General features: G+C 39.8%; 1 protein-coding gene across 4 annotated transcripts in view; it reads right to left on the bottom strand.

The window, feature by feature from the left end:
• Nucleotides 1-10,614: 10,614 nt before the first annotated feature.
• The window catches only part of STON1 (stonin 1), a 64,497-nt gene continuing 58,036 nt past the window's right edge, over nucleotides 10,615-17,075 (bottom strand). For all 4 annotated transcript variants that reach the window (XM_072635632.1, XM_072635636.1, XM_072635635.1 and 1 more), the window contains exon 4: nucleotides 10,615-17,071. In XM_072635632.1, coding sequence (XP_072491733.1) covers nucleotides 16,997-17,071 — 75 coding nt within the window. In that variant the 3' untranslated portion in view covers nucleotides 10,615-16,996. The remainder of the gene's footprint in view (nucleotides 17,072-17,075) is intronic.

Genomic DNA, 17,075 nt, shown 5'->3' on the forward strand with positions numbered 1-17,075 from the left:
TAAATCCAGGTTTTTCTGAAATCATCCTGTTAAGCCCCATTTTAAGTAGAGAACCTGCATATTTTGTACCTATTAATTGCTAATACTAATTTCTATAAAATATAGAAATTACTAAATTGGATTCATTTCTTTACATTCTTCATTATCTCATTTCTCCTCCTTGGAAAAATCAGCAATTCAGTACAGAGACAATGTCAGTAGCTTCATTATGGCAGAAATCCACATGAGTGGATGCTCCACAAGGCTGTCCCCTAGACCTTTCTTTCTACAACTCTCACTCTCATTGGCTCCAGTGGGTTCAGTTATCTATGCAGGTGACTCCCAGATCTATTTATCCAGCCCTAAACTCTCTCTTGAGTTCCAATCCTGCATCACAGATTGCCTGTTGAACATTTCAAGCTGGATATCACAATTCAGCATATCCAAAACAGAATTGATTATGTTCTCCCCAAAGTCCTTCCCTCTTCTAAATTTCCCTATTACTAACTATAAGGTCACCACCCTCCTTCCAATCATGAAGATATTTGACCTCTGTATCATTCTTAACTCCTGTCTTTATCTCTTCACATATCCAGTCCATTGCCCCATGTTATCATTCCCATCTTCATTACATTTCTCATGTGTCCCCTTCCCTCCACTCACATGGCCACCCCACTAGTTCTGGACCCTCATCATCTGTGGCTGATATTATTGAAAGAATTTTCTTATTGGTCTCCCCTGACTCTACTCTCTCCACTCCAATCCATCCTCCACACAGTAGCCACAGTGATTTTCCAGTGACTCCCTCTTTTCAGCAAAATCAAACATAAAGCCTTTTTTCTTACATTTAAAGCTCTTCACAACCTGCCCTTCCCACTTTCCAATATTCTTACATTCTACTCCCCTCCAAGTTGTTTACAATCTGTCCATACTGACCTACTTGCTGTTCCTCCCACAGGATATTTCATTTCCCACCTCTCTGACTGTGCACTGGCTCTTCTCCAGGTCCAAAATGCTCTCCCACCCAATATCCCATTCTTAGAATCACAGGCTTCCTTTAAAACTCAACTCAAGCACCGCCTCTTCTAGTAGTGGTCTTTCCACCCTCTTCCCCCCAAGAGCTAGTGCCAGCCTCTCTAAGGTTACCCTCCATTTACTCTACACTTATCTCACATGTTCTGATTTCCATAGACATTCCCAAAAGAAGGTCAGCTCTGTAAGGAAAGGAAATGTTTTTGCTTTTTCTTTACATTTCTCATACTTAGCACAATGTTTGGCACACAGTGCTTAATAAATACTTGCTGACTGATTATAATGAAAATTATGATGTGAGTATTGTAACCTGTACCTTAAGGAAGTAAACAATCCAAAATGTTCATCATCAGCTTCTGTGCATTGTTGAGATCACAGTACAGACTGATATAGTTTTTACACTTCTTTTTTATCCTACTGAAATCCAGTTCCCTTGCAAGTCAAGACATCACCTTCATGACTTCATTAGTGGTGAAGGATGAATGACAATCTGTGAGTTGTGGGAGTTGCTTTCTGGGGACCCAACCTGCCGATTCAAGTTGGGGAATGATTCTAATTCTTCTTCTTCTCTCTTTGCCTTCCTCTTCCCCTTTTCCTACTTCCCCTTCTCATTATTCTTCCTCCTCCTCCTTCTTTTCCTCCTTCTCCTCCTCTTCCTTCTTCTTTTCCTTCTCCTCCTCCTTCTCCTTCTCTTTCTCCTTCTTCTCCTTCTTCTCTTTCTCTTTCTCCTTCTTCTTCTCCTCCTTCTCCTTCTTCTCTTCCTCCTATCAGTCTTTCCTTTGAATTTATTTTAAATATCTTTGTACTTCAGTAACATTTTTTCTAAAGTCCCCCTATTCTATAAGTCCCTTTTCTAAAGTCCGCTTACAATCATTCTTAATAACAGTCTTCACTTCCCTCTAAGGGACTTCAGTATGTCACTGTTAATTTATATGATCTCTCCTCTATTAGGATATTGAAGACAGGGACTGTTTTTTTTGTGTTTTTACCTTTCTTTACATCCTAAGCACTTGGCATTACACCTGGCACATAGTAGCAACTTCACAGAAATTTCTGCTGTAAGAAAAAAAAAATAAACAGCATTTCAACTAGCTTAAGCATGTGACACATCCCTAACACCAACTAATGTTCTTATCCTGCATTAGTACAATACAAGTGATCACATGTCTATCTCAATGCGTAAATGCCCCATTAATTGTCAAACTCTGAATAGCTTTTATTGTAACACCCTGCATGTATAAAAGGTACTATTTGTAACTATCAATTTAATGCCATACTCAAGGTAAGACATATAAGATGTTTTTCATTGTTGGGCTTTATCCTCAACAACTTTTTAAAGATCTTTCATAAATTTCATCAATAAGATTTCTTTTATTTCTCATCCAACAAATTATTCAATTTTCCCTTCCTAAATCACAATCACTCATGAATATAAATCACTTGCAAGTGCAATTTTATTGTCTGTTTTTTTTTTAAATTCCCAACTTAAACCATACCTGGAAAAGATCAAGCACAAGACCAATTTACTGAATTTACAGTTGTGATCTAAAGGACCAAATAGCTCTGTTTCAGAAACAGCTACCTTTTCTTCCTTCTTAATTGGTCTTCTATTGCAGAAAGCAAATAATGGGGTTGAATAGTTTTTGAGCGAAGAAGGTCCCCCCCCAAAGCTGTCCTCTGCTGAGTCTCTGCAGCCATGACGTCTTTAAGGCGTAGGAAGTAGGAGATTTCTTTGTCCTATAAAGCCTTTAAGTGCACAGTAATGGAAACAGTTTCATTTGTTCCCTACATCAGAGTAAGGTTCTGGGCACATTGCAGGTAGGTGTTTAATAAATACTTGTTGACTTGAATTTAAAAAAAAAATCTTCAGGAGGGGGAACTAGGTGAGAAAATTCCTTATGTTCAAATATCTTTTCTTGAAATTTCCTTTGTGACTTCAGCAAGGTTAAGTAAAAAGACTAACTATCTGGTCTTACTTTAGGGACAAATGAACAATCCTCCCCACCCCCCAAAAAAATTGCAAGCAAACCACCCACTCACTTGATAATGTCTAAAGTTCCTTTAAGGGGGACAAAGCCTTTCATTCCCTGGTGAGCTTGAGGACTGAAAATGCTAATATTTCTGGGGGAGGTAGCATATGACTGAAATGCACACTAAGATGTAAATTGCTGATGTCAGGTCCTTTATTTAAAGCAGTTTTAATAAGAAGGAAATGGAGAACAGAGCAGTAGGGCATCAGATACCTGAAGGAGAGCTGGGGGAAGGGCATCAGGAAAGGGAGAGAGGAAGAAGGAAGGAGGGAGGACCGGACCCCCGCCACACACACACACACAAATCAACTTTGTCTAATGCACAATTTTGCCTAGGGCTAGCCCTCATCCTCAGCCTTGGTTTAATTTAGATGTTTGTCCTTTTCCAGGGACTACATATGGAGGCCTTTAAAAAATGTTTTGGAATATCCCAAAATAATTTGTTAGAGAGTCAGGCAACTGGCATTTAACAATGGGACTGGTTGAAGATGCTCTTTCACTACCTTCTGAATGGCAGTTGGGGACATTTTGATGGAATTCTCTCTGAATGGTGTGAAAAATCCCAAATAAAATCCACTTCAAAGGGGGTAAATTCGAAATTGAACTTTTCCTTGTCCCCACACATATGAATAAAGGCTTCCTTGGTGACAGTGAAACAAAGAGAGGAAGGATTTAAATGCTAGCAAACTCAAAGATATTTCTTCCCTAAAGCGCAGAAATTCCACACATTTACTCTCTATTTTAGAGGTTGGTAAAGGAACATCTCAGTTCCGAAAAACCTCAGGAAAATAAAAAAAAAAGTCAGATCTGACATCAGTAGTCTTACTGCGATCCAGAGACCCAGTTCGACCCAATTTCCTCTCTCACCTTCTCTTGCTCCTTTCTCCCCTCCATGGCATGAGGAGAAGAAAGTTTTAAATCCAATTCTTTATCTAGCAAAGAAATTCTATAAAAAAAAAAATAATACCGCAGCTCTGATACAGTAGGATGGCAAGACCACTGGATTTGGCATCAGAGAATCTGGCTTCAAATTCTACTTCCACTCCTTATTATTTGTGTAAATTGGACAAGTAAATTAAACTGTACTGAACCTTAATTTCCACACCTGTAAATGAGGAGAGTTGGATTACATCAGTGATTGTTTAATCTGGAGTCCCCTTGATAGACTGGGGGAGGAGGGTGCTAAGAATTTGAGGGAAAAAATTACATTCTTACTTTCACTGACCCTTGGTTTCCTTTGTAATCTTAGTATCTTATGCATCTAAAAACTTTTTTCTGAGAAAAGGTCCATAGGCTTCACAGCACAAAAGGGGTCTGAGACACAAATGAAGACTTAAGGACTCCTGAATTGAATAATTTCCAAAGTCTTTGGTGCTTTAAATCCTATGATCCTTTACAAAGATCAAAGATTTGGGAACAGTTTCTGGTGCTTAGGCAGAGTAGAAAGTAGCAATGGTCCTCTTCTTTTGTTATCCTCTTTACCTTTTTCCCTGAGGATAAAAAGCTCAGGGGTCCTTTGGAGGATATTCTGCTTCTAGCTCTGAAGGCTTTCCTAGGCTCCTGGGGGAATGAGAAAGGCCATCTAACTCTGACCTTGCAAGTTCACTGGCCACAATATAGCAGAAGCAGTTAGGTGTGTTATAAATAACACAAAAAATTCAAATCGCTTACTTGTGAGCCCCCCCACCCAAGTCCATGGCATCCTCAGATGGGTGCCTCTTGAACCACACAGAACTAAAACTCATCCCGTCCTGGGGTCAAAACATTCAAAATTTTAGTTGACGTGGGGAAACAAGCAGAATTCAGAGCTGGAGGGTAGGGGTGGGGGGAGCCCCAGGACCTGTGTATGCCACCATCACTACTGATGCCTTGCTGCTGGTCTCCAGGCCAAGTGGAATGTGCATATTCCACACCAGATGGATGCTGTCATAGCAACAAAGTAAGTCATACCCCTGGAAGGGGCTGGATGTCCATGGTACTCTGAATGTCAGCCCAAGGTCAGGCAAGATTGCAGGGAGGGAGTACTTCCTTCCCTAGGACACTGACGTGGTGGAAACTGCCCTTCCTCCCCACCTCCCAGTCCTTGACTGTCCTTGCACCATCTCAGAGAAGAAACAAGTATTCCAGATGTGAACACGCTGTAAAAAAAAACCCTTGTGGCCCCCTACTTGTGATAACTCTCCTGGGACACAGCTTTTTCTACCTACAGGCTTCTCACAAAATGTGTTCCTCTGAGTTTGCTGGGTTGACCAGGGCTTCCCATAGGCTACTACTCTCTAATGGCTATCCTCATTTGTGACTGGTCTCCTGTCTGGTAGAAGCTCTCAGTCTCCTCTGATCTCCCTTCCTCAGGAAGATATCCCCGTAGTCATAGCTCAGTTCAGCGCTGATCTAGTTGAAGGGGAAGGCTCCAGGCTCTAGGGAAGCCCCACACCCTTCCCAGCTCCTCTCCCTTAGCAGCAGCATCTCTTGTAGCCCACTCTGAGCACCAGCCTTTCAGATCAGACTAGCTTGGAAGTCTGAGCCTCTCCCCCACCCCCTTCTTCTTTTCTTCCTCAAAGATGTACTGCCTCCTGGTCATCAGACTACATGGGCACATCTGTACACCACACAGAGGCTACCAGCCCTGTGCTCTTCTCCCAGGGTGGGTGAGCAAACACAAACACCAGGGGCACAACCCATGGATCCCTCTGCACTGAACCTGGGACTCCCAGCTCACAAGCAGAACTGAGGACTTAGTCTATCAATTAACAAACACTTATTTGTTGCTTACATAGTTCTAGGAGCCATACTAAATTCTGAGGTTAGGAAGCAAAGCCAAAGCAGGTCATCTCCTCTGCCTTTGACCAAGAAAGGAAGCAGTTTGGGCGGTCATAGAGTAGGAACCTGGACTGTCACAGGTGATAAGGACCCAGACACTTCTTCTTGGCGTGGTAAAGGGGCTGTCTTAAGCCAGCTCCAACAGGCCTTGCACATGACTGTACTTTCACCCCGAGCACTGCCACAAGACCCCCAAACACAGGACCCCCAAACACAGGACCTCCAAACACAGGACCCCCAAAGGGAATTCAGATGGAAGATGGAACGGTTCCCCCCCACCCCAGCCCCAGTGTGCGTACGTGACGGAGACCATTTCACGTTGAAAATCTGATACAATGAAAAGTGATATTTTTCAGCATTCTATAAATATAATAAACATTTAGAGAGGGGCTCGCTGTTTAAATCCCTGCAACTTCCCCAAACTGTTATTGAGCTGCACTCACTCTCAAGAATTAGGCTTACTTTAAGTGTTTGTTCATGGCGTTAGTTTTAATTAGACTCCACGATGGCTGAATATGATTTACAAAATGTCCGGGGATCTTCTATTAATGTTAATACGGGCTCCACCACCCTCGAACACAGCTGTATATGTACAGATGATACAGATACACATACAGATACAGATGCAGATGCAGATGCAGATACAGATATACCGATACAGATACAGATATACCGATACAGATACAGATATACAGATACAGATACAGATATACCGATACAGATACAGATATACAGATACAGATACAGATATACAGATACAGATGCAGATGCAGATGCAGATACAGATGCAGATATACAGATACAGATGCAGATATACAGATACCGATGCAGATGCAGATGCAGATACAGATGCAGATATACAGATACAGATGCAGATATACAGATACAGATGCAGATGCAGATGCAGATACAGATGCAGATATACAGATACAGATACACATACAGATACAGATGCAGATGCAGATGCAGATACAGATGCAGATATACAGATACAGATGCAGATATACAGATACAGACACAGATAGATACAGATACAGATAAAGATACACACGCACACGGCGGTCGGGGAGCGGCTCGCCTAGTCGTGAGCGCCCCTTTCTGTCTCAAGTAGGAACTGTCGGCTCTAGTCCCCGAAAGGCAAAGCCATCGGACGTTAAAAAAAATGCTCCCAGACAAAAATGTGGATCGAGAAACTCGAGGGACCGGAGATAAGGTGCACTGACAGCAAGCTGCATTCTCCCCTGTCCCCGAAGGTGCTGTAAGTAAGAGATCGTTGTCACGTCCAAAGCCACCGGAGCAGGGGAAGTCTCACCCCACCTGCAATTTTAGTATGTATGTGTGGGTATATATATATATGTATGTATATATGTATATATGTAAATATATACACATATATGTATGTATATACACATGTGTGTACATATGTATATATTTAGTATGTATGTACACACATACATAATATATACAATTTATTGACTGTTTCACTCCTTTACTTGTATCAGAGACTATCACTCTATCACTTATTTATCACTAAGAAACTGGCTGGGCTCCTCTCATAGTATCCTTGGAGGATCATAGGAATCAAAGACTTTTGCACCTACAGTATTAGGAATTCTTCCCCTCCTGTCCTCTTGTGAAGCAGGTTCATTCTCAGGGAACCTGCTCATGTAGGTATGGTTCTAGAAATAAGGAATAGAAAAAAGGATCCCGATTTGCCTCTCCTCTCCCCCCCCCCCCCCGCCCCCCAGTCCTTTTTTGAACCTCTCTCTGGTTAGCCAGAAGGAATTTGGAAGCTGGATATAGTTAGTCACAAAGGGAAAGTCATCACTAATAAGAAATAGCCCATTATTAGGCTTAGTTTCTTCCTCTCTGAGAAGACAACTGTAACACCTGAGAAAGATGTAAGCAGAGAAAAGAAGAGGGAAGGTGAAGATGCTGGCAAAAGTCTAAAACTAGAATGTGATGGGGGAGAATAGTGATTCACAAAGTAAATTCAACACCTTCCCCCATGTATTCCCACAGAAATGACCCTGGTTTTTCATAGAAAAGGCCCAAGTTAGAAAAAAAGCAAAGGAAAGTGTTTTTCCCTATGCATGGGGGTGGGGGGCGGGGGGGGGGGGGAAGCTCCCATTTGTATTACTCTGCTGCTAGCAAAAGGGGATCCAAAGCAGTGAGCAAAGGATATTTAGAGCAAATCATGTAAGAACTGCTGTGAATGTCTGGAATTCAGTTGTGAATCCAGGTAGCTTTTCCCAACATTGATGTTTCTTCACTCCTAGGGAAAAAGAGGCAAGGCTTCATTATTCTTCACACCCTCCAAAAGTAGTACTTAGTCTGAAAGTTCTTCATGACATTGATGTGTAATTTTTACATTTTATTAATTCATGCAGCATGCTATAATAGAAAAACATTGAAAGAAGAGGCAGAAGACATTACTTCTTTACTAGAATTAATTCCTAGTGGAATGTAAGCTCCTTGAAGACAAGGACTGTTTTATTTTTGTCTTTGTATCCCCAGCATCTGGCACATAGTCGGTACTCAATATATTCTACATGAATTAAATTCCATTCCCAGTTTTGTTACCTGAAGCAAGCCACTTAACACTTCCTAACCTCAGTTTCTTTATCTGCAAAAGAGATCACAGGATCATCGTTACCTGCTGCATGAGGTTATTGTAGGGATTAAATGAGAAAAATCTATATAGAGGTGTTAGGCACTATATAAATTTAAGTTATTGTTACTGTGTGGTATATATTTCAGATCCATGAACAGGAACTTTTTTCAGTCTACATATGTGCCAGACCCTCTGCTAGATGCTAGGGGCACAAAGAAGGAAAGAATCCCTACTTAGAAGGAGTTTATATTTCTAATGAGGGAAACAAGAAATATATCTATAAACAGCATAAGCTATTAAACTTTCTGATGGCTTAAAACTGTACTAAGACTTTTGGGACACCCTGTTTTGTTTTGTTTTTTAAAGTAAATACAAAGTAGGTTGAGAGTATAGAAACTAGCAAGTGGAGGAGAGGGGGAAGAATCAGGAAAGGCTTCATGTAGAAGATGCTTATCTGTCTTAAAGGAAGAGAGAGGCTATGTGATGAGGAGGCAAGGAGAGAGGGCCTACCAGGCATAAGGAATGGTAAGTGCAAAGGCATGGACGTGAGAGCCCTTTGTGAGGACCTGAAGAAAGGCCAATTTAACTGGATCACAGAGTGTGCCCAGAGAAGCCAGGAAGACCATTTGGAGACGGGGAATGAAAGGTTTTAAAAGCTAAACAGACGTCTTTATATTTTATGCCAGGGGCAAAAAGGAGTCACTGGAGTTGATAGAATGAGGAAATGATGCAGTCAGAACTTCACTTAAAGAAAATTACTTTGGCAGTTGAGTGCAAGATGAAGTAGAGTGGTGAGAACCTGGAGGCAGGTACACCAGTTGAAGAGACTGTGGCAATCATCTGTGCGGAAGGTGCTGAGGGCCTGAATCAGCGTATTAGCTGTGTGAGTACAGAGGAGGAGTTTGGTGTGGGATATGTTGTGGAACTAGAAACAGCAAGATTTGGCAAGTGATTAAGATATGTGAAGTGAGAGAAAGTGGGGAGTCTAGGATGCAGCTGAGATTATGAACCTGAGAGACTGAAAAGGCCATGGTGTCTTGCAGAAATGGGGAGGGTTGGAAGAGAGGAAAGCTTGGGGGAAAAAAGAATTTTATTTTGGATGTGTTTGAATTTAAAAGGTCTTTAGGGCATCTAGTTTAAATTGGCAATTGGTGCTGAGGGACTGGAGTTCAAGTGGAAAATGGGGGTTAGATAGATTTGAGGCTAGCTAGATCTATGAATCATCTACATTAAAGTGATGACAGCCCAATTAAGTCAATTAATCAAAAGTAGGAATAAAGTACTTTAATCATGAGAGCTGATAAAGTTACCCAAAAGAGTGTGAAGATTTCATTTCTACTGGTCCAAGGACAGTTTACATTTCTGTCTATAGAAGCCAGTTTTTTCACTTGTAGAAGGATCTAGAATGCATCACGTACAGCTGTTTGATGTAGTACTCTAAATTTCAGGGCAACCAGGTGCCTGGAGTTCAAATCCAGCCTCACTCACTTACTACCTGTGTGACCCTGGGCAAGTCATTTAGCCCTGTTTGCCTCAGTTTCCTCATCTGTAAAATGAACTATAGAAGGAAAGGGCAAATCACTTCAGTATCTTTGCCAAGAAAACCCCAAATGGGGTCATGAAAAGTTGGAAATGACTGAACAAGAACAAAATTTTAAAATGCCATTTTCAGATAGGTTGTAGGGTCTGGTAGAAACAAAAACAAAGCTATTAAGCTTTAAATATGCAGAAATACTTTTCAAAGACCCAAAGAGTAAAGTACAAAAGAATGAAAAGAATACTTATTGGATTTGGAGCCAGAGGACCTGAGTTCAAATCCTGGCTCTGCCACTTACTAAATGTATGACCTTGGGCAATCACTTCACCTCTTTGTGCCTCTGTTTCCCCACCTGTAAAATGAGGAAGTGGCACTAGATGGCCTCTGAGGTCCCTTGCAGCTCTAAATCTATGCTCCTATGTGCCTATGCCAATATCAGTTACAGCTTCACATAGTTTTTATTTTTTCAATATATTTTAAGATACTACATTAGCTGATTCTTTTATAACGTTCATCAGACATATTCAATTGTTTGTTTATTGCAATTGAAATTGATTCCATAGCAAAAACAATCACCATGCAAAAAAAAGTTACACAGAATGGTCATTTGAAATACATCTTTAATTCTTTTTTTAAAAGTCAATATACAATTTATAAAATATTTTGTTACGACTGTAATGGTATTTCCATCCCGACCCCACTTAATGTACTCACAGGAGGCCCAGACAGTCCAATTAAGTCAATTAATCAAAAATGGGAATACAAGGCTTTCATCATTGCATAAAGATAGATGGTACTGCACAGGAAGTATCTAATGATTGGTCAAAAGAATAGACACGCATCTGGATCTATGGATAAAACAGTAAAACAGTTTAGAATTGTGCATTCCAGCAGCTGGCCAGTTTAGTGGTGAAGGAACTGCAGCCAGCTCCTTGAGAGGGACCTGCTGCCTGCTAACCCCTCAACCTCCCAGGTGACCGGTGGTGGTAGCATTAGCCTGTAGTAGTGGCTTATGACAGAGGAAGTGCTTACTGTTGACTATGGAAAGACAGTCATCTGAAAACAGCAACAGTTTTGGAGAGTTAAAACCCCTTAAAGCAGACAAGTGCCAGCTGTGGACTCAATAGAGGCATAAGCCCTTAGAGCCTTAGGAGTGGTTAGGTGGTACATTGGATAAAGTGGTAGGTCTGGAGTTAGAAAGACCTGAGTTCATAATCCTACCTCGGATACTTACTAGCTTTGTGACCCTGGACAAGTCACTGAACCTCTGTCTGTCTTAGTTCTAACTATAAAATAGAGACCATAAGAGCAGCTACTACCTAGGATTGTTTGTCTTGAATGAGATATTACTTGTAAAGTACTTAATCCTGTTCCTGGCTGGTCATAGGCAATTAATAAATGCTTTTCCCCTTCCTTCCTTGCAGCAGAGAGCTACATCTAAGGGAAACATCATGAAGGCCTAAGAAGAGAGAACAATTTCCAGGAACCACAAGCTGGGAATTTACACTTTGGCCGCACAAGTTCTCTACCTGCATACCTCGTTAGCATTGTACTGTCAATCTGAGCCTATTTGCATATACAAGGGGAAAATGTACCCTGGATTTGGAGAAAATGTTTGTTCTTACTATGTCACCTTAGTAAATACCTTTGCTAAAACTAATTGAGGCAAGTGGCTGATAGTCAATGGCAAAGCACACCAGTGAGGGTTTGTGAGTGACCATTCTAGAAACACCCAGTGTCTCTGGGTTAGCCTTAGCACTGTAAAGGGAGAGACCCCCATCTCCTGGAGACCAGACCTTGGAGTGAAAGTTGGGGAATAGAAACTTGATCTGGGTTATATTTACTGAGCAGAGTATGAAATGATGTTCTGAGCAAAGCACATTCCTTCATCATTATCATGCATAAATTGTCAAATGACAACTCAACAGTTTTAGCAGGCCGATTATAACTGTTGACCAGCAAAAAGAACTTCTGCAAAACAAATATTTTGCAAAACAAAATTGGCATTGTTTGAATGATTGCTCTATTCATCTGAACTGAGTGAAGACATCTGGAGCAATCAGTCTGGGGCAAATACTAGTCATAACTGAAGTGAGTATTCAGTAATATAAAGATTTGCTTCCGATTTGTTTTGGATTTGCAACTGAAACAGTTAACTGTCTGGTACATGCAAAGACCTAGTATTCCTAGGATGGCTGTGTGGATGTGTTCAGAATTTCTAGATGACTAGAAGTTAGTGCTCAGTGATATAAATAATATAATCTATGGAAACAGAATAAGGAAAGTGTAGAGATCTAAATTGTGATTTGGTTTTTTCATGCATGTTAAGGTGCATGAACCATCTGCTAAATATCAGCAAATCAGCACATTAGATTTGTGACCTTGAGCAGGTAACTTTTCTTCTTTGGACATTAGGTTCCTCATCTGTAAAATGAGAGGGTTGTACTTCGTCTTTTTAAACTTTTAGCTGTAAATCTTATAATCCTAATGGACCTCAACTCCGCTCTCCCCATGACTCCAAGTCATCTTTCCTTTTCAGTCTATTGAACATCCTAAGATAATTATTCCTTCATTCTAATTAATTTAGACCAATTTTTATTTTGCTGCCTTTAAAAGGCTCTATCCACAGTGTTCACTACTAATAAGAACTAACTTTATTTATAAGCTAACCAAGTCTATATCAGCATATAGCCAATCGAGACGCTGAGTCTATCTAATCAGCCAGAAATTCTGAACACATCCACACAGCCACCCTAGGAAACAGAGACCTAGAAATACTAGGTCTTTGCATGTACCAGACAGTTAAATGTTTCAGTTGCAAATCCAAATGAACCAAATCATATAGCAACAGACTAAGAATACTAGCCTTTGGGGGATAAATATTAATTAAATGAGAAAGAAGGGAGGGGATGATTGAATATTTTTATTATATCAGCACAAGATTTAAAAGAAAGCAAAATGAAAACCAGTAGTGCTGCATTTTTTTTTCAGAGACGAAAAGTTTCGTTCCTATACAAAGAGGGAAAATCCTCATGTCACTAAACTAAATTCAGGTATTTACAATTAATCATCCTGACTTTTTCAGGCTCGTCATCATCAAGCAATCCATTTATGGAATCAATCTGGTTTACTCATCTTTCTAGTTGTCAAAGACTGAGCACCTGTTGTATACCACACTAGATAATGTTGTGTGTGTGTGTGCGTGTGTGTGTGTCTTTCTCCTACTTTCTCTCTCTCTCTCTTTCTGTCTCTGATACTGGTGTTTCCCCACTAGATAAAATTCATTGTTATCCCGGAGAAACTGGGCTCTGGGAGAGCAAACACCTAATATAATCTAATTACACTGACCGAACCCCCAGAAAACAACAGAGAAAACACACAAAGATTAGCACAGAGTGTTGCCCAACACCACCATGGATCATGCTGTGTATGAAACTGCTTACAGACAAGTGATCAGTTTCAAAATCACCAGCAGCTTCCTGTTACTGGAATCTGTGTTATATGCCCTAAATAGAATTACTACCCCACTCCAAGGCAGAATTCTCTGCAGCACTTATTGCCAAGCACCCACATACACTGAGCTTGGGTAACAATTGCCCCCTTTTCTAAATTGCTCCAAGGAAATGCTGCCCAATATCTCAGCATGCTACTGACAACAGTGAAAAGAATCCCAAATTATATTAAAACACTGGGTCAGGAACAGTCATTTACAATCTAGTCAACTGCTCAAAACGATTCTTTTGACCAAATAAATTAACTTTTGATTCTAAGACTTAGAATGCTCTAATAGGTGGTATCCTAGACAGTCCAACTCATAGATCATGGGTGCACTTATTTAGATCAGACCCGGTGGAGAAACGAAATTCAAAGTCTGACACCTCCCCTCAATCAGGCTTCTTTTGCAATTATCTCTTACCTGCTTGTCCCTAGGAGATAATATTTTATTTCTAATTTGTAAATCTAATCGACTCTTCCTGGCTTCTTGCTTGAATTCCTATGTCACATCTGACCTCCTGCCATTTTAAAGGTCAGAAGAATTTTACTAAGAAGCCCATTCCCTATCACAGAATGTTAATTTAACACTAAGTAATGAATATTTAAGGATCCTCGTAAATGTGTAAATTAACAATTATGCCTTGGCATACTGCTGTTAATGCCATCAACCTTGGCCTTCCCACAGACTCTCAGGCTGGCTCTTAGCTTCCCTTTTTGTTTCATTCTGCAAACCAAATCTCAAGATTCTCCAAAGAAATGAACTATCATCATGAGGAAAGAATGCTGACAGTGGGATGCCCAAAGATAATTACCAACTTATGGAGCAAGGAGGGGCATTCAACTGAGTCATTAGCTGTATTTATTCCCAAGTTTAAATATTCATTAAATTCTTTGGAATCAAGATCTAAGTTCTTTGTGGACATAAAAAAGGCTTACAAAGAAATGGTAGACTTATTCCAATGAAATTCCTTAGAACTATCTTACGGATTCAGAGGACCTAACTCACTCTTGTATTTCTTTGTGCTAAATAGCTCCATGGAGTTAAAGAACCAGGGCACACCAGGTGAAAAAGAAATGGACGAGGGAGAGATCGGGAAGAGAACAGAAGGAGGGAAGATTGTAAAGGGGAAGTTGTAAATACATAAACAATTCACCCTCCATTTCATTCAAGATAAATTTTAAGCATTAGATGTTTGAATCCCGTGAGTTGGAGGAAGGCCTCCAGCCTGTTGGGTAGTGACTGTAAAGAATGTATATAGAAAAGCATGGATAAGAACTGCAGAGCATGAGAGGGTATGAATAGATTCTGATCTTCATCGATGGAGGGAAGTACCCACCCTGATGAGATCATGGAATCACAAAGAACTCTCAAACCCAGAACAGTTGTAAAAATACTAAAACAAATGTAGTTAAAAATTCAACTATTTTATATTACTTTATCTTTACAGTAAAAGAAGCAATAAAAACTACTTACTCATGCAGACCACCAAGAAATGTAAAAGGAAAAAAAATTAATCTGGTTTATTGAGCAAATAGATTAAAATGAATGCTATACAATATTAAATAAAATCTACAGAAGTAACTTTAAGTCAAACAGATAAATGTCTGAGAAAATATTAGACCATTATTGCTTCAATAGGTAACTTTAGTAGATAATGACAAATAGCTTTTAATAATATTTAAGACTGAACACTAAGTGAAGGGTAGTCTCCCTAAGAGACTTCCTTTTCAGGATATTAATACAGAATGCGAGACTAGTTACACTTGGAAAACTAGCCCTTTCCATCAAATATGAGAGGGTAAAATCAGAAGCAGAATAAAATCTGCTAACACTGTGGGGTTTTCAATAGATGCTCAATGATTATAATCATTAACTGATGTTTTAAAACCATTGCCATGCAATACTTTATGTATCCAGTTCAGAATAATCTCACAATTTCCCATCTAAGTTCCCTTATGCTTAGCTTCCCCAAGGGAGAAAAAAATTTTTTTTGCTACATGATTTGGATTTCTCTTCATTTGAGGCTTATCTCAGGGTTTTAAAAAACATAATTTAAGCTAGTAATTTTCCTATATTCTTAGTATTTCAACTTTAGAAGAATGATAGTTATGCATTTTTAAAAAATAATCATTTGAAATCACTTGCATATTTTAACTACTGTCCAAAGTAAGACTTCAAAGCCCAGAAGTACAATAGGCACAATGTTAGAATTCCATTTTGAAAGGAATATCCTTTCAAGAGAAAGGTCATTCGTATATCTTACTGACTTGGCAAAATAAAATATTTCTCCACGTGGATGACTTCTTGGGTATTTTATACACATTTGCAACACATATCAGAAGCCATACAAACCCTGAAGTGGGTAGAGAATGTAAAGATATAATCATTAGAAAGTGTGGGAGAACAATTTCTATATATGGTCAGTTCTCAGTTCTCCATTCTGCCAAAGACCATCCACGGAAGACACAGGTCATTTAAATTCATAATCCTGCCATACTTTGCTAAAGTAGATTACAGTGGACATGAAAGTAGAGACCTGAATTCAAACACCATCTCCACTCCACCACTTACTACTTGTGTGACTCTGGAAAATTCATTTCACTTCCTTGAGCTTTAGTTTCTTATCTGTAAATGAGGGTGTTTGATCAGGTGACAAATCATTCCCTGTGCCGTAGAAAGTCATTATTCCTAATTTATAGAAACGAAAACTGAGACTCAAAGAAATTGAAATGATCAGCCCAAAGCCATATGACTAGCAAGTAACAGAGTTGAGACTATAGCCTAGGTCTCACTACTCTTGCCAGTATATATCTCAAACCTCCATTTTATATAATGGTTTCAACGTCCTCACTCAAAGCCCTTTTCCAATGCCATTAGCAAGACGCTAACTTGAATGGCTTGGATTTCATCTCCCCATTCTCTAATAAGGGTGCCAATAGGAAAAGAAGGTATATAGCCAGGCTAAAAGAGGAAAAGCAATGTTTCAGGATAGTCCCAAAGCTTTCAGACACTGAATACCCTAGAGAAGCAGCTACTTTGGGTCATTTAGCTGCTAGCTAGATCACATCAATCACCTTCATCAACGCCATTAAGTTTCAAGAAACAAAAGCGTTTTACAAAGGAGAACAGTTTTAGATCAAAACACTGAGGACATGTGTGACTTGTCCTACTTGTGCGACTCTGGATATCATTGAGTGTATGATGGATTTCAGACGTTAGACTTCTCCCAACACAAAATATGGTCCTTTCTCTGAATAACATAAATGTTTGCAGTGAAACTTTTTCACCCCATTAGGTAATGGTAGTTGTAGACCTGCAATGACTGAGAATTTTCTCATCTGGAAGTTCCTTTCATCAATGAAATGAGAGGTTCAGTATCTACTCCTATACAATAGTAAGTCATTTGTTGGGACTTGTTATTATTGTTATTTCTCTGAAATACACATCTAAAGTACGGGTCACTCTTTTTTCATTGTCAGGCCTTCTTTCTACTGAGTTATGCAGTCTCCAGCCTTATCTGGGTCATCTCCATCAATTCTAATCCATTTCTTTTCTATTTCAACCTGT

This window comes from Notamacropus eugenii, chromosome 1 (assembly GCF_028372415.1).
Source record: "Notamacropus eugenii isolate mMacEug1 chromosome 1, mMacEug1.pri_v2, whole genome shotgun sequence".
NCBI classification, from domain to species: domain Eukaryota; kingdom Metazoa; phylum Chordata; class Mammalia; order Diprotodontia; family Macropodidae; genus Notamacropus; species Notamacropus eugenii.